Source organism: Mesoplodon densirostris, chromosome 11 (assembly GCF_025265405.1).
Source record: "Mesoplodon densirostris isolate mMesDen1 chromosome 11, mMesDen1 primary haplotype, whole genome shotgun sequence".
NCBI lineage: Eukaryota > Metazoa > Chordata > Mammalia > Artiodactyla > Ziphiidae > Mesoplodon > Mesoplodon densirostris.
The window spans coordinates 66,499,268-66,523,401 of record NC_082671.1 but is presented as its reverse complement, the minus strand read 5'-3'; the positions used below and the strand labels follow the sequence as shown (position 1 = coordinate 66,523,401).

Here is a 24,134-nt window from a genome sequence, read left to right as displayed (position 1 = left end):
TACCGTCTAGCTGGGAGAGGCAACCCCAAGAAACAGTGCAAGTACAGAGTAAATTAGAAGGTGGCAAATGCCAAGGAGGAGAATAAAGCAGGGAGGAGAGGCAGGTGCACTGGGTGGGTCTGGGCTGGTAGAGCGGTACATGGAATGGTTAGAGAAAACCACGCACTTGACATGGAGCAAGAATGTGACGGAGGTGTGGATCTGAGGCAAGAGCTGGCAGGCAGCTGGAAACCTAATGCAAGAAGAGTGTAATGCTGGGAGGCAGGGTTATGGGCACATTCCACACGCACACATGTGTATATATAGATATGGATGTGTGTGGATGTGTGTGTATATATGTAATTTAATAGACACTTCTTACTTGAGCCAAAGTCACAGATTTCATTCTAGAGAAGAAAGATGAGTTTGTAACCACTGCCTCATGAGGGAGATAGTGTCATTACAAATGGGACCAGAGACGAGAAGAGAAAGGAGACGTGGCAAAAGCCAAGGCACAGAGCAGAGAAGGAAAGCCTGTTGTTACAACCTGAAGACGGAGGTCTGTTCCGGGTGATTCTGAGAAGGAGGAAGGCGGTGCAGCTCCTGAGAAAAGCCAGTGGCAGGAGTAGGGTTGGAAGAAAGTGGCAGGTCCACCCTGAGCCTGGGCAGACCAGGCTGCAGGTCCTCATGTGCTGAAGGCTGGGGGGTAGGTATGACAGCCTCCAGCAAGCCAAGGCTGGGTGAGACTCAATGGTTTCCATTTGCTACTTTTACAAAAATGAATATCAGCATCATTGCAAATTTGAGAGAAAAACCCAGACAAGAGAAAGAACAATTAAAATTATCCTTTTTACTAGTCCAGATGGACTTTTAAGTCTCTGTAATAGACAATTTCCCAGGGTTGTGGGAGGCATTGTTGGTGGTTAAGAGCTAGGGTTTTCCATCTAGGATATTAATTACTAGCTCCTGAGTGCTACCAACAGGTCTTCTAAAACTGTGCTATTCAAAACGTAGTCCTTAGACCAGTGGGCGTGGCATCACTTGGGAGATTATTAGAACTGAGCATTAATAGGCCCCGCTTCTTTTTTTTTTTTTCGGCGGTGCCACGTGGCATGCGGGATCTTAGTTCCCCGACCAGGTCCTCGTCAATGTAAGCACTGAGTCCTAACCACTGCACCACCAGGGAAGTCCCATAGGCCCTACTTCGGACCTACTGAATCATTATATCTGGAGGTGGGGCCTGGGAATCTGGGTTTTAGCAAGCTGCTTAAATTTAAGAAGCACTATTCTCCAATAGTTTAACCTCAGATAACCTTTGGCAACTGTGGATTTAATTTTTAACTTTTTTTTTAAGTATAGTTGATTTACAATGTTGCTCCAATCTCTGCTGTACAGCAAAGTGACTCAGTTTTACACAGATACACGTTATTTTTTTAATATTCTTATCCATTCTGGTTTACCCCAGGAGATTGGATATAGTTCCCTCTGCTATACAGTAGGACCTTGGTGTTTATCCATTCTAAATGTAATAGTTTGCACCGATTTAATATTCTTGATAGACCAGAAGGTTCATGACATGGAGTTATTGGGGGGAAAAAAAAAAAGAGAGAGAGACAGTTTGGGTTTTGAGCTCTACGCCCTGTGTGTGGTTCTCATCCTGTTTCCAAGACTGGGAAATGGGTTGATACGGATTATGTAAAGGAGGCACATAAAGCACTCAGCGTCTTGAACATGGGTAAACGTTAGGCACCACAGGCTTCGGGCCTGAGTGTGGGCCTTTGTCTACCAGCTGCAGCATTCTGTGCCTAAAGCTGAGGCAGGAACCCCTGGGAGTGCAGGAGGGGGCGCTGCAGGTGGGAGGCCTGGCCAGTGAGAAGCAGGCTGCGGGGGGCCAGGCAGGGGCCTGCAGGAGGGATGCACCTCTTTCAGCTTCTTGGCCCAGGGCTTCTGTGCTTTCCGAAAGCCATCTTCGGCTTCTTTGGTCTCCTTAAAGCCTCCCATCATTTGCTTGTGAAAGGCCTCCTTCTGCCAGTTCTTGATCTTCTCGAAGTCCTCATTCATCAGCGAGGCCTTCACCTCCAGGTGCAGCTCGCTCACCTTCTCTGCCTCGGACATGACGGCCACCCAGGCCTTCTCCACCGTCCCGTACTGAGGTCCTGGCACAGGAGAGAAGCTGGTGGGTTAGTGGGCACTGCAGGGCCCAGGCAGGCCCTGGGGATGGGGATTTCCTCTGCTAAACTCCCTCAGCTGTTGGGATGGGGTTTTAGGCCGGCAGGCTGGCTGCCCGGCTGGGAGGTTTCCTTTTGGTTGTTTCAGATATTTTTCTCTCAGTGCGTTCCTTTTTCAGTTCCTGGGATGAAGAAAAGAATAAGGAACTGAAGCTGGATCTGTTCTTTTGTTAGGGAAACTGGGGGATTACACACATTTCCTTTCTGTAAAGTCACTGAGCTCTTGAAAAACTCAAGTTTCCTCATCTTGGAAGTTTTGATTTGCTTAAGGCTGGCTAGAGAAGGAGGGCCTTCTGGAATGAGCTGACCTCTCTGCCAGGCTACTCTCAGCCCACCCACGCGGGCTCCTGCTGGCCCCTGGTTCCCCCTCCACTGGACCACACGTTCTCCCAAGGCCCATTCATTCCATGCAGAGCAGGACCCTGGGAACTGTTTGTTGAATGAAGGACTGTCTCCTCAGCAGAATGGAAGCCCTGTCCTGGGGAAGGAGAGGAGGAGACAGGAATCTACTCTGGCCCAGACAGAATTCTCTAGATAGCAGTGTGGGGTTGCCTGGGTCACCCCACTCACTGTTCTCAGGAAGAAAACTCCTAATGTGGCCCGTCATTTTGTTGAGGGTGTGGCGTGAGGTGATGGAGGGAGAGACGGGCTATAACAGAAGCTGAGGACGGAAATGGGAAGACCGAGAGCCTGCCCTCAAGGCGCCCCCGGGGGTCAATGACTGTTGGAGCCGGGTAATGACACAGAGACGCATGGTGTGTGGGTGAGTGTGTGCGGGTGGGTAAGTGTGTGTGTGTGTGCGCGTGCGTGCATGAATAAACATAGAACATGAGCCCCTCTGAACCTCTAATCCCTCGTGTCTACACGACGAACAGCTCCCTGTCCTGCCTAGGTCTTGTGGCAGGATCCATAAAGTGAGCGGGCAGGAGTGCTTTAGGAACCTCAGGTTCTGAATAAACAGAATGGACGGCGCTGACAGCTGGATCCTGAGAGAGGGGATTCAGGCAGGTGGAAATAAAATAACAACAGTTATCGTTTCCTGAAGGAGCTGGCTCATCCCTAGTCACTCCTCACCCAAGCATGGCTACCCCACTCCCTGGCACCCACTCTGTACCATGGCACTGTGCTAAGCTCCACAGAAAACCCGTTTTGGCAACAGGTGAAACATGGGCAGCTGGTCTAGACCCAACTGAAGTCGCCTGGGGGCCCCTCGCCCTAGCCTGGTTTCCAATGGTCGGCTCCCCTGAGGACAGTCAGTCATGGTAGAAGAGTTTGCCCCAAAACATACCCTGAGAAACCCCCGCTAACCCACTTCTGTCCCAGGAAATCCTATAATCAATCGAGCTCCCCCTCTACTGCTGGGAAGTACATTCTGAGCACAATCCATATCCACAGCAGCATTGTCACTAAGCTCTAAAATCTTCTGAGTTTTTGCTGGGGAGGGAGGGGAGGCAAAACCTGCATCATACGACACCTGTAGTTATTCCTGTTAAAATTCAATATTAGAAAGCCTGCCAGATGTCACCATCTAGTCTTATCTGACTTACTACTTGGCCAAGCTTACAAATAAACAGCCTGAGTGTCAGAAACCATGGTGCTGAGCAGCAAGGCCTTTGACTGGATAGGAGCCTACTCAAGTCTGGGCCCTGAAGGAGCTGTTCTTTGTTAACTCGGCAAGTGCAGCACGTCCTCTGGACGACAAGGACTGCCACAGGAGTCCTGGATGCTGTTCGAGGACAGGAGGCCTGTGTCCCCAGGAAAGGGGAGGAAAGCTCATGCAGGCTATGCTGCTGGGTGATGAATCACAGCCCCCCGAAACTGTTATACAAACTCCTGCCCCGATCTTCCAAGAGAGGAAATTGGCTCAGAAAGGGTCCACGATTTGCCCTGGGCGCCTGGGGCTGAGATGCCCTGGGTGCCTGGGGCTGAGACGTCCTGTGTGGTGGCTTCCCTACCCTTGTCCACAAGCTGCCTCCAGCGCCGGGCCCACTCGGTGAGCTGCTGCGCATACGCCTTCTCGATGCGCGCCCGCTCGTGCAGGCAGTTCATGAGGTCGCTGCACAGGCGGTGGCCATCCTCGATCCGCTTCACGGTCCGCTTGTAGTTCCCGACCTAGGAAACAGAGCCACGCTGTGAGGCCTGGGGCCGCAGCTGCAGAAACGGCTTCCACGCCAGCCCGGCTCTTGGGTGCTCATGCCCCCCTCCTGTTTCAAAGGCACCCTGCGTTGCTACATGACCAGCTCCCCGTTTTTATCACTAGCAGAAACACGCAAAACAGTGATTCGGAGCTTCTCAATGTTCATGCGGCCGGCGTCCATGCTCTGACCCGTGGGTCAGGGAAGGAGACAGGCCAGAGTGGGAAGGGCTCTGATGGAGGGAAGCGAGGGGCTGAGGGCACCCAGAGGGCATCTCACGCAGCTTCCCAGAGTGGGTAATGTCTAACTAGAAAGATGAAAAACAACAAAAACAGAAAAATAATTTTTTAGTAACTCAGATTAAAATGATTTTATAATTAACATTATAGACTCTTGGCTAAAGGCCTTTTGAGCATTACTGGAATAAGCAGGTTTCAGGTGCCTACTGTTGATATGTCATCACATGCTAGATTATTATTACTCCCCAATTAGAGCAACAAACACTATTTCCCACTTTCTGAGCACATGCCAGGGACCACAGTAGGTGTTTTACACCCCCAAAATTGCAACTGCCCTAATGAGTAGGAATAACTGTCCCCATCTTAAGATGAGGAAACCAAGGCTCAGGGAAGTTACATTGTTTTCTAAGATCCCATAGTCGCAGTCCTAGAGGCTGGGCTGCAGCTGAAAGCAGGTTTTCAAATGGTTCCAGGTAGGAGTCTCGATGGCAAAGCTCACACTCTTATCTGCTTTGACGAGAGCCAAGGTGAGGCTTGATTACTTTATCTCACATATGAGAGGAGAGTTAGTTTATCTAAATTATATATAATAAAAGAGTAATTGAGAAAATATTAGCAGCTAATTTGGAGTGAAAAATCAAAGTGTTCCACATGTTCCATTCATTGACCTGCTGATTAGAAAGGATACCATGTAGCTGATACTGGAGCACTTGGAGGAAATATGACAGAAAAATGATCGACTGTATTTTCAACCCTTTCCTCCCAACTGTCTTCAAAAACTGTAGTCACCTTTTTGTCAGTTTTTCCGTTTCTAAATGTCTCTGCCTGGCTAATCACTCTCATATTTCATCTCCATTTAGAGTCAATCTGAAAGCTCCTGGAGAACATGGAGGACTAGTTCCCACTGCTACAGAAAAGGGTACAGTCCCCTCTCTGCCACGTAGCCTGTCTAACCCTGATTTATGAACACTGCAAACTGCCTGAGTCCCTCCCATCTTGTGCTGAGTTAGCCAGGTGAAGAAGAGGCTACAGTGGAGTGGCAGGAAGACCTTGCAAAGAGACAGAACACATGGAGATGGGCATCGGGAGAAAAGGGGACTGTGGTCCCTCCAGGAAGGGCTGTCTCTGAGGCCAGAGCTCTGGACAGGTTGAGATGACCCCACTCCCATGGGAACCAGAATCCTGGGGAACAGCGAAGATCCCTGGAAGGCAGGTAGTCTGGGTGGGCTTCTCCAGAGGTCTGGTATGATTTCCAGCAGTCTTGCTGAAGTGCATAAACAGATCTTAGGCCCCACGATCAGTTATCGTTTCCTCCACAGGCTCCTCCCGCCCAGGCATGGCCTGGCTGCTACCCCCAGCAAGGAGAGCAGGTCACCAGCTCACCAAAACACAGAAGGTGAACCTGAGTTTTCAACTCCAACCTTCAGCAGCCCCTTTTTAGGAAGGAGAAAGCAAGTATTTCACAACCAATTAGAAGTGACATCACATGTTCACTTCCCTTAAAATAGGGCCTTGCTGTCATTTTGAAATTTACAGCAGGATGAAAAAAATAACCAACAAAACACAACTCAGTATTGCTGAGCTGGTGGCAAGAGCTAAGATAATCACAGCTCAATACAGACTTGACAGCCAACAGAAAACCACGATGTAGATCTGGTTTTCATCCCACTGTTACCAATAATATTCATACTGGCAATCAATATTAAAATATGTTGGCTCTCCAGAAACCTGCCCGCCTGATTTTCAAAACCCTTGTAAAAAGATTTAGGGAAAAGAAAAGGATATTTTTAACAAGGTACACATTGGTACAGCCCATCAACACATACCATAGATACTGTTCTTATTTATTTATTATTTGTTTTATTTATTTATTTAACATCTTTATTGGAGTATAATTGCTTTACAATGGTGTGTTAGTTTCTGCTTTATAACAAAGTGAATCTGTTCCCATATCTCTTCCCTCTTGCGTCTCCCTCCCTCCCACCCTCCCTATCCCACCCCTCTAGGTGGTCACAAAGCACCGAGCTGATCTCCCTGTGCTATGCGGCTGCTTCCCACTAGCTAGCTATTTTAGGTTTGGTAGCGTACATATGTCCATGCCACTCTCTCACTTCGTCCCAGCTTACCCTTCCCCCTCCCCGTGTCCTCAAGTCCATTCTCTATGTCTGTGTCTTTATTCCTGCCCTGCCTCTAGGTTCTTCAGAACCATTTTTTTTCTTAGATTCCATATATATATGTGTTAGCATACAGTATTTATTTTTCTCTTTCTGACTTACTTCACTCTGTATGATGGACTCTAGCCCCATCCACCTCATGACAAATAGATACTGTTCATATCTATCTATCTATCTATTTATTTATTTACATCTTTATTGGAGTATAATTGCTTTACAATGGTGTGTTAGTTTCTGCTTTATAACAAAGTGAATCAGTTATACATATACATATGTTCCCTTATCTCTTCCCTCTTTCATCTCCCTCCCTCGATACTGTTCATATTTAAATGACAATCTTGAAATCTGAAAAGCAGCAAGGAATAGGAAGGTTGTTCCTGGAAGCACGCGTTTTAGGTTTAATGCGGGGCCGAGGGGAAAGGGGAGTGCTCGTGACAACAGGCACTGCGGTGCTCCAGCAGCACCGGCCCTGCTGTGCTTTGCTCAATGAAAGGCTACATATGGGCTTGTGACAGACCATCACTTCAGTCCACACACGGGGACATTCATCAGGTTTCACTGTTTCCATCTCCATAAACCACACAGCAGCAGAGCAATGTGGCTTTCCCACTCCCTAAGCAGGGTGTTGACCATCATCCTAAGAGCAGAGCCACTGTTTGTTTCTAAAATAAGACAGAGTCAACATAAAATAAAAATCACCCTTTACAGGTATAAACTTAGATGAGTTCAGATGAATGTATACTGTGTATAACCATCACCGTATCAAGGTACAGACTACTTCTACCTCCCCACAGGGTTCCCGTGCACCCTCTTGCAGTCAATCTTCTCCCCACACAGCCCCTGGCAACCATTAATTGATTTTTGTCCCGTTTTCACGACGTCCAGGATAAGTGGCATCACACTGTGTGCAGCCTGGCTTTTGTGACAGCCTCTGTCACTTACCACGGTGCTTTCGAGACTGATCCACGTTGCTGCCTATATCAGTAGTTCACTCCATCTCATCGCTAAGTTGTATTCTACCGTATGGACACACCACAATTTGTTTACCCTTTCATCCTGTTTAAGGACATTTGGGTTGTTTTTCGTTTGGGGTGATTATAAATAAAGAAGATATCAACATTTCCTATAGGTCTTTGTGTGGACACATGTCTTCATTTCTCTTGGGTAAATACCTAAAAGTGGAATTGCTATATGGTAAGTGTATGTCTAACTTTATAAGACAAAGTGGCTGTACCACTTTGCATTCCCATCAGCCGTGTATGAGAGTTTTAATTACTCTGCATTCTCACTAGCACTTGGTATTATCAGGTTTTTTAAAAAAATTATTTTAGCCACTTAGTATGTAGCAACATCTCATTGTGATTTTAATTTGCATTTTCTTAGTGTCTAATGATACTGGGCATCTTTTCTTGTTCCTATTTGCCATCCATGTGTCTTCTTTGGTAGAGTGTGTTCTCTTTTTTAAAATGGAGGTATAATGACTGTTTTGTAAAATGCAAGAAAAATTAATTTCAAATATATGATAAACTGATAATACATTAAAGTCAGGACATACATGGTTAGGTATTTCTGCTCTATCAGTTTTGTAATTAAAAAGCTTCTCTCTTGCTTCTCAAAATACTAGCTTGTTTTGAGATGGCCAAATGACAGATAACTTTAGGTAGGAATTGAAAATAAATAAGTTTTCTTCCAATCCTTATTATCAATTGATTTGTTCATAAAATGCCCATTTTAAAAACTAGGTCTGAAGCCATCTATGTTCCTAACTTCCTCTAAATTCAGACTCACCCCCTCAGATACCAAGGTGCTAAAGACAGATGTTCAACATGCAAGTGCCTGGGTGCAAGGGGGGGATACTCCTACTCTCCCCTCAGGAGCCCACCTGGCCGAAGGAAGGGTGAGGGGTGGGGCAGGTATACTAGAGGCAACAACCAGACTGAATTTTCAAGGACAAGTGGACGGATTAAAGGTGAGGTAAGGGAAATGATTCCCGGCAGAGACAATGTTGGCAAAATGAAGAAGGTGTGACAGCATGGAGACCTGGCTCTGGGAGAAGCCCATCAGGAACAGAACGTGGACCACAGAATGCAGGGGGGTGACAAGAGACTGAGCTGGGCGCTGGGTACAGCAAGTGGTGTGCGAGGTGGGGTCAGTCAGATGGTGAAAAATCTTGAGGGTCAGGCCTTCATCCGAAAGGGTGCTGTGCTCAGGGAACGGTGGGGTTCAGGAAGGTGAAGCCCCTGGAGGGGAGGTATGAGTAGCCTGCTGACTCTGGGGCACAGCAGTGGAGAGGAGAGCAGGAAAGCAGGAAAAAGGAACTGCGCTGTCCTCCAGGTGGCACGTGCGGGCAGCACAGAGGTAGCAGTATCCCAACTCTCAGGCGCCTCAGGGTTGGGGAGGGAGGGGGGGTTCCTGCAGGCTGGACCTATCAGGCGGAGAGAGCGGAGTCCTACTCCTTTCCAGAGTCCTCCAGAAACCAGTCTCCCGCCTCCCTCCACCCAATCACCAAAAGGCCTGCCTTGGGCTCACCAGGAGCCTGACCGGTCCTGTCGTCCTCCCTGGAATCTGGGTCGCCCTACCCCCTTCTACCCTCAGTGCCCTTCACCTCGGCCCAGAGGCCCCTTTCTGCCCGCCGTCCTCCCGGCTGCCTGAGTCTGGCTCTCATCATTCCTCTGGCTTTCCTCTGCCCCAGGCCCTGAGAATCCAGCGTCACACAAGCCTTGGTTTTAGTCAGCTAAGACGAGTCTGGGGCTGGAGTTGCAGACATCCCCTGGCAGAAACTGCGTAATCAGGAATCAGAGCAGAGACAGTGGGCTCTGCCTAAAAACCAGCGGGTTTATAATTACAGGGGTGCTGGGAAGGACTGTTCAAACAGGTCGCACCAGTTCCTCATTTATCCTCTGGGTGTAAACAGTCTGGAACTGCCTTTCACAAGGACACTGGAGAATGTTTGCTTCTCCGACTTTACAGCCTACTTACCTTGGCCAACTCCATTCTGTGGAACACAGTGGCCAAAGGCAACAGTAAAGTTGGAGGGTTTCCGCAGGTCAGTGGGACCCCTGGGATCCCAGGTGGATGACAGGGAGTGCGAATGCGGACGTGCAGCTCCTCCCACCTGTTGGCCCCCAGTGCCTGCTCAGTTACCATTACCTGTGTGAACTGCGGGCTCAGGTCAGAGGACCTATAGGGTCACCTCACGTACATCTTCCATGTTATTCCTTTTACCCTTCTCTTTGGTCGGTGACCATCGAGCCCATCTCGCAGACAAATTGCGTGATTACAACCAAAGTCCCAGGGTGAAACCAGTGGCCCAAGTGAGAAGGGAGCCGGGCAGGAACACCCCAAAGCTCACGCTCTCCCACCCCGTGCTGCCTTGGCCCTGAGGCATGAACCTCTTCCCTCCGGTGGCTCATCTCAATATCACAAAGAATCCCTGTGGACTCTGGATGTCCCCAGGAACCCCAGTTGAGCTTCTGGCTGTCTCACTGCTGACTTGATGCACAACACAGAGGGTGCTCCTAGGCCTGTGGCCCAGACCACCCTGCCCTCCCCCAGCCAGCCCCTCTGCCCATGCCACCCCCAGACGGCCTCATTGCCTGCCGTCCCGGGCCTGGGCAGACCAGAGCCCGCAGCACACAGGACACCAACCCCACGCACCTTCCGATGGTGCCGCAAAAGTACGCACCTTTGTCTTTCTTCGCCATTCTTTCTCAACTGCCTTCCACTCACTGGGTCTTGTCAGGCACTCAATAAAAATGTGAAAGGTAAAACCATAAAGCGACTCGAAGAAAATGTAGGCAAATACCTTTGTGACTTAGGGCAGGGCAGGATTCCTTAAACAAAATTTCAAAAGTAGGGCTTCCCTGGTGGCGCAGTGGTTGAGAGTCCGCCTGCCGATGCAGGGGACACTGGTTCGTGCCCCGGTCCGGGAAGATCCCACATGCCACGGAGCGGCTGGGCCCGTGAGCCGTGGCCACTGAGCCTGCGCGTCCGGAGCCTGTGCTCCGCAACGGGAGAGGCCACAGCAGTGAGAGGCCCGGCGTACAGCAAAAAAAAAAAAAAAAAAAAAATCAAAAGTAAAAGCCATAAGGTTACGCACACACACATCCGTGTGTGTGTGTGTGTGTGCGTGTGCGTGTCCAAATAAATTTTATTACTTCAAAAATTATGGATTTCTGTTCAGAAACCAATAACATGGACAAAGTTAACAGATTCAAATACTGTCTACTAATCTGTCTAAATTGTCCAAATTGACAAGGGACTAAAATCTGGAACATCCCAGGAAATCCTACATATCAACATGAAAGAGAGGCCCCCGGGGAAGACGGGCAAAGGTATGAAGTGGTAACTTCAGAGAGAAGTGGAAGTCCATGGGGCTAAAGGCCTGAGCGAGATGCTCACGCTCGTGGGCCTGCCCATGAGAGCAGCAGGGTAGCTCTTTACCTGTACAGACTGGCACACTGTAGAGAGCGGGAAATGCCAAGTGTGGGGCGGAGCTGGGCACACAGGACCCCTTCTGAATACAATGGCGGAAACCAGCCTGGGGCAAGCCTGTGACAGCCAGGCAGTAATTAAGTCACTAAGCATACACATGCCCCAGCCACATGGCTCTGGAGTTTTATCCCCATAGATATGTTGGCTCAGGTCACAGGGCACGTAGGGGTCTCCTCCTTGGGGAATGCATGGGTGAATGTGGGGAGCACCCCAGTGTGGCAGCAAGAAGGAAGTGCAGGACTGTGTAGACGCCGCAATGGAACAGACCTCACACACAGTGCAGAGGGGAGAAAAAGAAACAGAACGGCAGGGCACAGGATGCCTTGAGGCAAATTAAAAATAGCTGCACATGGGGCTTCCCTGGTGGCGCAGTGGTTGAGAGTCCGCCTGCCGATGCAGGGGACACAAGTTCGTGCCCCGGTCTGGGAAGATTCTACATGCCGTGGAGCGGCTGGGCCCGTGAGCCGTGGCCGCTGAGCCTGTGCGTCTCAAGGGGGAGAGGCCACAACAGTGAGAGGCCTGCGTAACGCAAAAAAAAAAAAAAAAAAAAGCTGTACATGAAGCAAGGGTACAAAGTTTACAACAACACATGCTCACAAAAGCCATAATATTAGAAAGGGGGAGGGGTTAGGTGCCAAGAGCAGGGAAAGAAATGGAGAAGGAGGTGGTGCTGAACGAGTCCCGTCCTACCTGCCCCAGTTTCAGCTCTCTGCTAAGGCTCAGCTGGTCTTCCCCACAGAGGCTACCCTGACACCGCCTGCCATCCCTGCTGGACCACCAAGAGGGCGGGCCCGGATCACCTGCACTAGCAGACAGGTGACACCAATTCCCCACCATGGGGTCCTGCTGGCTGGTCCACCTGGGGGCCACGAGGGCCCTTCCAAACACTGTCCCCATGCCCCACAGTTGTAGTTTGTTTCACATGGGTCACAACTGTGCATGTTAGCTTCCCTGCCCCAGCTGGACTGCAAACCTCTTGGTAACAGGTGCCACACACAGAGTTTTTCCATCAGTGGCAGCATCATAGTAGAGCACACCTACACTTTGCCAGGCAGAGTGCTCACAGCTCTACATGCAACCTCATTTAATCCTGTGATGATCCCAGGCAGGAGGATTTTACAGACTAGGAAACAGGTTTGAAGAGGCAAAGTCACCCATAATCATGCAGCCAAAAGGAGGCAGACCCTACCTTCTAGAACCTTTCTCAGGCTGAGAATAGAGAGCATGTAGAATGAAGACTTAACGGGTCCATATCAGGTGATGTGTATGTTTCCAACCAGCCCTGCAGGTTCCAGGAAAGGCCACAGAGTTCAAGACTGCGAGGCAGTATGTGAGCCCCACTCCTGAATCCCCGATTCCCCTTGGTGCCAGTGAGGCTCACGCCGGGACCCCCAAACCTGTAAACTACTAAGACCGCTTGACAAAGATGACCTGGATTTTACTCTCAGAATGCTCATGCTCTTTAACCTGTGACTCTGAAGTCCCAAGCACCAGAGCTGCTCCCTCTACACCCTGGAAAGACAGGTCCAAGAGTGAGCCAGCTGTGCCAAGCTGACCGGACAAGAAAGAGAAGCCGCTGGTGGTGCCCCTCCAGGCATGTGCACTGAGTCAGAGACCAACGTTCTGTCCAAAGCTGCTACAGTATGCCCAGAGGCTCCAGGAGCTTCTCAATCAGCCTGAAAGATAAGGATGAAAGACAAGCCTGAAGAGGTGGCCATCAGCCCCTGGCCCTCTCTGATGAGGCCACCTTTCCTCTACCCCCTCTCATGAGGGGAACAGCAAAGAGCTGGCCCTGCCCTGAAAGAAATGACCAGGTCTCTCTGCCTACGCTTCTATCCCTTCAGCTGTATGGCGGATTTTGTGAGGATGTATGCACTGGTAAGTTCACAGCATAGGGTGGGTTTCTTCCCAGTCAGATGTGCTCTTAGCCTGGGGCAGCCATCACTTGACAAGACCTGCCATTTCTTTTTTTTTTTGCGGTACGCGGGCCTCTCACTGTTGCGGCCTCTCCCGTTGCGGAGCACAGGCTCCGGACGCGCAGGCCCAGCGGCCATGGCTCACGGGCCCAGCCACTCCACGGCATGTGGGATGCTCCCGGACCTGGGCACGAACCCGCGTCCCCCACATCGGCAGGCGGACTCTCAACCACTGCGCCACCAGGGAAGCCCCAAGACCTGCCATTTCTTCATCTTGTCCCTCCAGACACAAAATGAAGAGAGGGGACAGGATTAGGTGACCTCCAAGGGACCTGCACAATTCCAGGCAGCTGGCTGGCTACCTCCCAAAGCACTCAGAGCTCTCAGCTTTTGAGGGTCTGGCAACACCCTCTTGCCACTCACAAATACGGGGTGAACACCTACTGTGTGCCAAGGACTATGAAAGGGACTAGGGATGCAATGGTGAACAAACTGTCATCATCCCTACCTTTGTGGGACTTCGGTCAAGTAACAGTTACAGATGGTGGCAAGTCTTGGAAGGAACACTCCAGGAGATCGGGGCTGCCTGGAGGAAACGATGTTTGAGGTAAGAGCCGAGGGACCTCTGGGGCAAGGCCACTTTCTGAAGGCTTGAGGCAGCATGTTGAGGCCCACAGAGCATGAACTATATGCGATGCCACCCACTCCGTGAAGGTACCCCCTCCCCAGCAGCTCATCCCTCCCTGTTACTTTTGCCACGATGTCTGCTGTCACATGCAAAATGTGGTAACATATGGGTTTTGAGGGCAAGGACTGTGCCTTTATTCTTCTCCATCCACCATGCCAGGCACACAGAGGGCACCCTGTAATATCTTCTCAATGCCTGAATGATGCTGGGAGCAGAGATTCCGTTCCACGTAGACAGGAGGGGACTGAGAAGTTGCTGAGTGCCCAGCTAGAGGCACAGGCAATGAAGTCAGTCACGATCCTTTATTTATTGAGTTCTTAATCCAGTGAGTCCCTTGAGCTCTCCCCACAAAAGCTAAAAAGGATCACCTCTCAGCACATCATCAGATATTAACTCCACAGATGACAAGTGAGCAACTAACACTTCTGCCAAGCACAAACCAGCAGGAGAGCCTCGCAGTTCCTTCATTGCACTTGCACGGCTTTCAGTCAAATTGCAGTTCCCAGTCAGTTTATGTCCACGTCCCACCATGTCCAGGCAGGCCAAGAGGACTCCAGGACTGGGCCTTTCAGTGCCACTACTTCCCCACCCGCATTCCCTGCGGAGTGCACAGCAGAGGCCATACCCATACACACCAGCAGGGCCTCCCGTCTCAGGCACCCTTCTTCAATCCATCCCAACCCCTACTCTGAACCTCCCTTTCCAAACAAGGAGTCACAATCAATCTTAAGGTTGTAAAATCTGTGATGTGCTTGAAAGGACCAAGGAGTAAGGCGTATCCTTACAAGCTGAGAAATGGATGAAATGGAAAGTGAGAAATTCCAGTTCTCAGATCTAACTCAAGGCAGAACAGATAATAATGTACAGAGGAAGGATGTGTTTAAACAAAGTTATTTTAGACCTGAACTCCTCCTCAAGACTGGTCAGCCAGGCTCACCGCGCTCTGCCCTCTCGGCACATGTTGCTCAATGTAAGGATAAAGGCCCAGCGATGCCTGGGGACTTGTTCCTGAGCACAGCACATGCCCCACCTGTGAGCCACCGCCCAGAAGACCCTGCCCTGGAGCGCCCAGTCTCCCTGGCATGAGTGTACGTGCACACACTCATGCTTCAGCCAAGCGTCCGGGAAGCAGCCTGAGCGTACGGCTGCCTGGTAACCAGGTCGCTGCCCCCCTTCCTGACTCCTGTTAAAAAAGAAAACCCTCCGCCACAGGACACAAGCACCTCCGCCCCATCTCCGTGCCTGGGTCCCTCAGCACCAGGCCCACCGTACGCACCCACACATTGGTATAAAGGTGTCTCAGTGCAGCCAGGCCACCACAGGCTAACTGAGCGCCCAAGACTTCTCCAGTTCTAAAATCATGCATTTCTATTTGTTACTGAGTAGAAATGGAAAACGTTTTCTCCTACAGGGCTTACAAAAGTTACTTTGACATCACTGAAATCAAGAGAGAAAATAAAAATCTATCTTCAGAGAATAAGCTTGACAGCAAAACGTCTTGAGTGTTCGAGTCTCTCAAGGCCAGAGCTGAGCGGCTCGCTAGTTGGCATCTAGAACAACGGCATTTAGGCAGGGGAGGGGCAAGCCTGCACGGACCAGGTGAAAGGCCACCTGATTCGCCCGTCTTCGCCTGTCTCCACGGGTGCAACGCTCACACGTGAAGAGGTGACGCTTTGAGACCACTCGGGCTCGGAGCCATTCGGACCCTGGCGCTGCGGGTGTTATCTATAATTCTCACAACCATCCTGGGAAGTAGGAATTAGCAATGCTATGTTCGCGCCTAGGACACTGAGCAGGTTACTTCTCTTCCCTGAGTCCTTAGGGTCACACACTAAGAAACGCTGGCACCAGGCTTGAACCCAGACAGGACGCTACTTCCTCACTCCGAAGCAGAGGCATTTAAGTACGTGGCAGTCACTGCAAAGGAATACCTCTCTCCTATAAGGAGCTCCCAGGAGGCTGAGAGCAGAGGCAGGAGAGCAGTTCTAGAGAGCAGGTGCTTGGGCCCAAATCCCAGCTCCACCCACTGCTAGCACCATCACACCACCCGAGCCTCAGCTGCCCCACCCGTAAAGTGGAGCTCACAATCGCAGAGGCAGTGGAGAGGACTGAGAGCACCCACGTAAAGCAGAGCAGGTGCCTGGCACAGAGCAAGTGTGCAATAAACGCTAGCCGCTATCACCGGTTTTCACTGCTAAACTTCTTGTTGTGGGTTGACAGTCCCACAGAGAGTAGGCAGACCACAGCACAGGGCTTGTGGGCACACAGCTCCACAACTTAGCAGCACGTACACACCCACGCATGGGGTACAAGGGGCGGCCAGAGTCACTGCTCTCCTGGAGCCACCGCTGACACAGCGCCGTCCACCCGCTCAGGAGGGAGGGCCCTCTTCCACATCCTCACAGCATTTGCCAGATGTAAAAGTCACTTTTGTCTGTTTATTCATGCTGCACCCTCAAGGCCTAGAATAGGATCTGGCACATAGTGGGTGACCTGTAGGTGTTTACTGAAATAATGATATCTGTTCAGTATTATGGCTATTTGCATACATATTTTAATTCCAAATATTTGTCTGTAAGCTTCTCATGAGCAGGGCATATCTTATTACCCAGCATCAAACCTTATCCTTTCTCTGATTCACTTGTACATTCAATCAACAATCATTTAGCGTGTCAAGCACTGTGCTAAGTATCAGATTCCCAGGGAAGAATCACGTATTTGCCCCTAGGGAGTTCACAGCCTAGAGGGAGAAGCAATCGGTACAGCATGCTAAGCAGGCAGGCAGGAAGGCTGCCTAGGCCTGCCAGGGAGGACCAGGGAAGGTTGCCCGGAGGAAGGGCTCCCCGGGAAAGAAATGGAGGTCAGGCTGGAGAAAAGACCACCGCCCGCAGCCCCTACCCTCCCAGGCAGGGAGACAGCTCTTGGTGGATGGGAGCCTGGGGGGCTCTGCTTGGCTGGAGCCCAGGGCAGAGCTCCTTAGGAAGGGCCAGGTGTCCAGCAGCTGCCAGCACATGCTCAAGTCTTAGGCATGCTGAAGAGTGCGGCTTTACTTTGAAGGTGACGCAGAAAAGTGAAGGTTCCTACCCGGGGCAGGGAGTTGCACAGGTTTGCTTTTCTGGATGGGCTCCCCTGGTTGCAGGGTACAGAACAGATGGAACATGGCACAGGGGAGGCTAGTGCCCTAATGTTTGGTCATGGTTCAACAAATACTAGTTTGCTTGAAAGAATGAATTAATGGTTCTATTTAGAAACTTTAGTGAAATAAAGGTAAGCCACCAGCCTGCTGGGAGCTATGTCCAAGTGCTGTGGAATAGTCATAAGGCTGACACACCCACAGCAAGGCTGCCATGCAGAGAAGTCCATCCAGATCTGTGTATGTGGGAGGTGGCTGGAGAACACATGGAATGGACCACTGCTGCTGAGAGGCAAGGTGACAGTTACTTTCACACACCTCGTGCTTCCACTCACGGCACCCACCCAACCGCCCATGACTGCCCGCCACTAAAAATGTTGGCTCTGGGGTCCCAAGACTGTGCACTCATTTTGGGACCCCAGGACTTAGCCCAGGGCCTGGATCATGGCAGGTGCCAAATAAGGCTTTATGGAATCCATGAACAGGGGGCAGCAGCATCTTGTAGATATGTTACCTACAAAATTGGTCTAAAAGGATGGGAAATGTACACACCATTCCACATGGATGGCTTTCCAGACAAAATACTGATGCACATGGAGATGTTCTCATGTGATGTGCTGTGTCCACAGTGCTCCAGTCTGAGAGGACTCTGCAGGGAGGGCCTTCTCTGAAGAAGACGGCAAATACTAGTCACGTGCCAACTCTTTAGGGCTAACATTCCCAGAACATTTTACAGCAAGATATTTATGTCCTCTTCGTCTCCAAAATATCCTTCTCCTCAAAGGCTCCTTGTGCCCACAGAGTGCAGTACAGGCCAGTCCCAGCCTGGCTTCAGCCGGGGAGATCTGAGCTCTAATTGCACGTACTGCTGACAGTTGAACAGAGCTCCTGCCTCAGGGATGAGGCAGATGCAGGGCCCAGTTCCTGAAATCAGCAGTTTGCCCTCCCAGCCTGGCCCCAGGAGCCCTCAGAGATTCAGGCTGCAGCCCTCAGGCCTGCTGGGGCCAAATCCGCTGTTGTGTTCCCAGAGCCTATGAAGGGCAGAGGGGGGCCAGGCTTCCTAGGAAGCACTGGTAACACTTGAAAAGCACCATGGCCTGCAGCCTAGGCTCTCTCTGTACCCCAGCCCCCAGAGCCAAAGATGAGACCCAGAAGGAGGGCCTGGAAGTGAAGGACGCAGGGGACACCTGCACACTCCCCGCGCGAGCCAGGGCTTGCCAGAAGCGACCGAGCCACCCACGCCCCACTGGGGAGCCTGTGGGCAGGATGTGCCAGCCTCCAACTTCAGCCAACTGGTGGCTAAAGGAGTCATCCTCTTGGGGAACCACCTCTACTAGGCCTCAACCTACCTAATCCCACATGACTTCTCACCTCCAAAACAGACCCTTGGCTCCAAAGAGGTCAAGATCCTCAGCCCTCTGCAAGGCCATGCTCATTCCAACCTCCAGACATTGCTCCGGCCTAGAATGCTGTCCCTGTTCCCAACTCACAGCCCAGCCCCACCCACCCCACGTATCTTCTCTGGTGATGCCAGCAGCAGACCCCTCTCCCCTGGACGCCATGACACTGAGAAGCAGAGCTGTGACTTGGCCTCATTGCCCTCACTCTCCATGGAAGCCACCATCCTTTCTCCTCCCAATACCTTCACTGTGGGAATCAGATATCCACCCCTCTTCTCTTCTGAATCGTTTACTACGGTGTTGGGGATACAGAAAGTGTCCCCTCCAAATGCCCACTAAGTACTTCTGGCTGATATTATGTCCCTGTGGGTAATCTCTCCTCCCAAGATCACTACTTGTTCACTCATTCATCTAGCAAACATCTGAGTGCTTAGTAAGTACCGATCCTGCCTATCTTCCATGCTACCTTTCCTGCCCCCCACCCTAGGGGGAGCCCTACCTCCCCCTTGCACCCCAGCAAATTCTACAGCACCTCAAACAATGATCTGTCTCCTCCCTCAGGGAGCTTACCTCCAAATGTCACAGCCAAAGGCTCCTGGAGGGCAGGGCCATGTCCCTCCTGTGCAGGCACACAGCCAGCATGTAGAAGATGGTTCTGGAATGACCCACTTCAGTTAGCACCTTTTGGTGGGAAGGAGTAAAATTAAGCACAAAAGACTTTTCCACCTCGAGACCGCAAGGCTTTCTTTAGATTGTACAGCTCTGTGGGTCACACCAGTGAGAAGTGGCCTTCCATGGGAAAGAGGGAACTTGCTGGCAGCTTGGAGATGTGCACCTGGCAACGTGCGCCTAAGTCGCTCAGAGACGAGCAGGGCCGGTTCAGCCTGAGCAATCCAGGGCACATCCATCAGAGGAGGAGGGCGGCACTGCTGATTTATATGAGATGAAGACTAATTTCAGGGACAGCATCACAAGATGAGCAGAGCCTGAAGAATCCTTAGGATTCTTCATACAAGAGATGTTCTTGTCTACCGACATCGCAGTTAAGAACTTAACAGGGTGCCTAAGGGTTTACATCAGTGACAGGACTTGTTCAAGCTACTTGACTTAATATATGCTGACAATACACACTGGCAACTTTCACCTACTTTTTTCTTTTTCTTTTCTTCTTTTTTTTTTTTTTTTGCGGTACACAGGCCTCTCACCGTTGTGGCCCCTCCCAATGCGGAGCACAGGCTCCGGACGCGCAGGCTCAGCAGCCATGGCTCACAAGCCCAGCCACTCCGTGGCATGTGGGATCCTCCCGGACTGGGGCACGAACCCGCGTCCCCTGCATCGGCAGGCTGACTCTCAACCACTGCGCCACCAGGGAAGCCCTACTTTTTTCTTTATTAACCAGCAGCTGAAGACTTCTGTAATAGCACCATATTTAGCTACCTAATTTTTCCACAGCAGCTTCTGGCATCTGGGTAATTACGGCAATGCTGACCAACACACCCCAGAGGAACAGATTATATGTTGTGTGTGTGCTGATGGCCCCCCATCCCCCAGAGCAGAAGAACAGAGCTACCAGCCAGCACCTGTCTTGAGGCCCGACACCACTTTACATGCATTTGTTCCCTTAACTCTCACAATCCTAGGATATGGGTACTGTTAGTATCCCCATTTTACAGACTGGGAAAGTGAGAAAAAGAAAAATTAGTAACTTGCCTAAAGCCACACACACACAGTTAAGTGACAAGGCAGGGAGTGAAACCCAGACCACTGGCTCCAAAGCCTGTGTCTGAACCTGTCCTGTTGCCTCTCCTGGTCTATCCCTCACAAGGCCGTTCGTGTGCTCTAGCCTCTCCATACTACCACCTTGCTCAAGGCAGGCACTGATGGCAATGTCACGACAGTTACCAAACAGAAAGTTTCCCCACGACTGTAAAGGATTCTGTCCGTAGTTTCAGATCAGTGTTGAGAAGAACAGGAACCTGCATTTCTAAAGGCCAGCTTCACAGGAGCTCACAGGAAGTCTCTGCAGCCAGCGCCAGCTCCCCAAGTGCTTCTGCAATGCTGGCGAGGCCACAGCCTCCCCAGAGGACAGCAGGCGGAGCTTGCCTGCCTGTGAACCCAGGACTGCATATGGGACCAGAGGGGCAGTCCTGAATCCCAGTGATGTCCCAGAGGCACCTCCACACTGCATCTTGGAACTGCCTGTTCTGATCCATTTTTATCTAGTTTTACCACCGACCTTCCCACATGCTGTGAGAATGCACCTGACTATGCCAGGGAGCTGCTGCTGCTGAGCGGCTGGGATGCGCCCGTGACACCATTGCTGCCCCGTCACTCTTGCTGCCTTCGGTGAAATGTTTCCCGAGCCACGTGTGCCTCTCTGGCTGCAGAAATTTGAGCTCCAGCCTGGACACCCACCAGGAAGGCTGCTACCAGCCGAGGGGTAGGGACTCAGGCTGTCACATTTCCCACTGGAACTCACAGGGCCTAGCACACAGGAGGTGCTCAATAAACACACAATTTTAATAAAATGAAGTATTCAGCTAAAAGTCCATAATGACATTTCCCCCAATACCTAAAGAAGAAAAGTGTTGAGAGAATTCTGAGTCCATCTTTTTAAAACTTGGGCTCCCGTGATCACTTGTCTCTGTTAGACTATAATATCAGATGGGGGGCTTCCCTGGTGGCACAGTGGTTAAGAATCCACCTGCCAATGCAGGGGACACGGGTTCGAGCCCCGGTCCGGGAAGATCCCACATGCCGCAGAGCAACTAAGCCCATGCGCCACAGCTACTGAGCCTGCGCTCTAGAGCCTGCGAGCCACAACTACTGAAGCTTGCGCACCTAGAGCCCATGCTCTACAACAAGAGAAGCCACCGCAATGAGAAGCCTGCGCACCGCAACGAAGAGTAGCCCCCGCTCACCGCAACTAGAGAACGCCAGCACGCACCAATGAAGACCCAAAGCAGCCAAAAATAAATAAATTTATAATATCAGATGGTATTTGATGTCAGACAAAATTATACACCTAATTAATCTAAGTTCATAGAACTAATGTGTTTTAGTTTCCAGCAAACCCCAGGGCCTCACCCTCATCTTTTGCAGCACTTGAGCCTTTTGTATCAGGAAAGCACCCACATGGCGTCGATGTCTCTATTCTTATTTCATCCTGGCAACCTCCCTCGAAGACCAGTATCATTTTCCCTCTTAGAGATGAAAACCCTGAAGCTCAGATTAGTCAAGCAACTTGCCCAGGGTCACACAGACAGCTAGTAATGGCACAGCTGGGATCAGAACCCAGATCCTTCCAACTGCAGAGCCAGTGCTCTTTCCACCAAGCCCACAGCTGCTGGGAAGGTTCCGGGGGTTTTGCCATATGAACAAAATTTTATCAAACATGGACTTTGCTTTAACCAGCAGGCAGGAAGTAAGTGGGGTTCAGGAAGAGTAACCTCCAAAAAAAAACCACACAAAATAATGTGATTAGGAAAGGAATTCCTCATGGGCACAGACTAACAAGAAGATGCTCCAGCAAGCTCAAGGGTAGTGTGTTCAGCCCTCTGGCCACTTGCCTGTACTGTCCAACATGATGTCACATCACTGCCGTCCATTTTTCCATACAAAACTCAAAAGTAATGCCGCTTCTCAGGCCAAGCCCGGTAATTAGTGTACGTCACACCAAGTCATATCAAGGCTAAACGTGGAAAGGAAGCTCTGAGAATGGACAAATTGACAAGACCTTAATTAACACCTCTAACCTCTCATTAATCCAACTCTCCTAACAAGGTAAGTTTACCACCTTCACTGAGAGCTAAGCCATACCTGCTGCCACCTAGATCTGACCACAAATGCCTGGCTGGATTTGGGGTATGTTCGTCTCATCCCCCAAATCCCAGCCAAAAAAGAGGGAGGGGGTGTCAGGCACGATTGGCTTGGTCTCTGCATTCATCCAGAAGAAATCATGGGCATTACCTCCCAGAAGCTGTCACTGGACACTTCGACTCCAATGGAATCATCATAAGTGACAGACATCTCTTCAAAGGGTGAGGGAGCAGCAGGGAATGCTTAAATTCAGAGGTCAGCTTCAGATGCTCAAAATCCGTAGACAAACCTATAAAAGAAAAACATATCATTGTGGTTTTAAATTCCCAAGGTAAAAAAGCAAGCCACCTCCATTTCACAACTTCCATTTCCATTACTGCCTTCAGTACAGAGCAGTCTAAAATGTCTCCTTTTGGTGGGAGAAAGTCAATAAACTCTAAACTTGGCACTGACATACATGTGTGTGTTATGTGCATGTGTGTGTGTATTTCACAGTAACAAGTAAACCTTTCAACATCTTAATTGAGGAGCTCAAAGAGCTTTCTTCAAACGGTCCCGTGTGCTTAAATCCACAGATTGACAAGCTTAATCGGCCTCATCCCTCGGAGAAGGGGACAGAGAACATGTGAGGAGAACACGCCAAGGCAGAGTCCCTTCATCTCGGGGCTCACTCTTTTCCAGCCTGTCCTACCCATCCGACAGGACTAGGACCTGGGGTAAAATGTGAGTGGAAATAACCCCCCTTCGACACCTGACTCCACTCTCCACAGAGTTTCCACCAGGCTTTGCTTGTGTTGGGCACTGTCTCCCCCTTTCCATGACTGGCTCATTTCAGCCACTGATGCCCCAATTCAGACCAGTTTATTCTGACACAGTCTGTGTGAGGGTCAGTTAGAAAGAGTAAAGTTCTAAATCCAAGCAAGGGTAACAGGGTGATTATTTCCCGTGCCAGAGGGAAGAAGTTGAAGGATCCCCTGCTATATTCACAAGCACAAATCACACTGATGGAATGACCCGTCTACAACCAGATGAGATTCCCTGACTTCTTGGTGAAAAAGTGATTCCACCCTCCCTTATATATCCCCCTGCATTCAGACCACGCAGCCAGAGATCTGAAACTTTCCTAACTGCCGCAGTCAGGAGTCCAAAGCCTCAGCTTAGCCAGAGGTGGGAGAAGGTAGGGCAGAGTGATCTACATTGTTACACTTACAAGGTGCAAGACTTTGCTTTGTTCTAGGTACTTTCCCACATGTTATCCTACTTAATCCTACTTAATCCTCGCGATTCCCTGTGAGACAGTCTAGAAGCAGAGTAAGGAATACCAGCTGCCTGGGCTCTAATCCCAGACCCATTACTCACTAGCTGGGCAACAGTGGGCAAGGTACCTAAGCTCTCTGTGCCTCAGTGGCCTTATCTGTAAAAGAGAGACAATACTGCAAGTTATTAGTGTGAGGGTCAAATGCGGCAGGACATACAGGGGTGAACGGTACGTGGTCTCCAGTAAGTGCTATGTAGTAAGTGATAATGTAATTATTATTAGATAGTAATTATTATCACTATCATTACTTTTATCTCTACTTTACAGCTCAGAAAACTGATGCTAAGGGAGGCTAAGTAACTTGTCCATGGTCACCTAAGCAACGAATGGTGGAGACCAGCAGGACACCAACTGTGCTTGTTTGTTAAGGTGACAGTCTCTCTATCATACCAAGATGTTTTCTAAAAATGATCTCAAATTTAAATAAATCAGGTATTTTATAACCTAAGATCTAACTGCTAACTAAAAGGTTTAATCTGATGTATTTCACAGCTTCCAAACTTGAATACAGCCCTGTACGGACAATAAATTTGAAGTAAAGAGCAAATTATGGTACCTCGAAGCCAAGTACTCCACATGCACGCACTCTGTAACCAGGCAGAGTCTCATGG

The 24,134-nt window shown here is 50.2% G+C and overlaps 1 protein-coding gene across 3 annotated transcripts in view; it reads right to left on the bottom strand.

The window, feature by feature from the left end:
- Positions 1-24,134, bottom strand: part of PACSIN2 (protein kinase C and casein kinase substrate in neurons 2) — a 139,283-nt gene that overhangs the window by 18,608 nt on the left and 96,541 nt on the right. For all 3 annotated transcript variants that reach the window (XM_060111973.1, XM_060111971.1, XM_060111972.1), the window contains exons 2-4: positions 22,356-22,494; positions 4,163-4,319; positions 1,900-2,135 (exon numbers count right to left, since the gene is read on the bottom strand). In XM_060111973.1, the coding sequence (XP_059967956.1) occupies positions 1,900-2,135; positions 4,163-4,319; positions 22,356-22,415 (453 nt within the window). In that variant the 5' untranslated portion in view covers positions 22,416-22,494. The remainder of the gene's footprint in view (positions 1-1,899; positions 2,136-4,162; positions 4,320-22,355; positions 22,495-24,134) is intronic.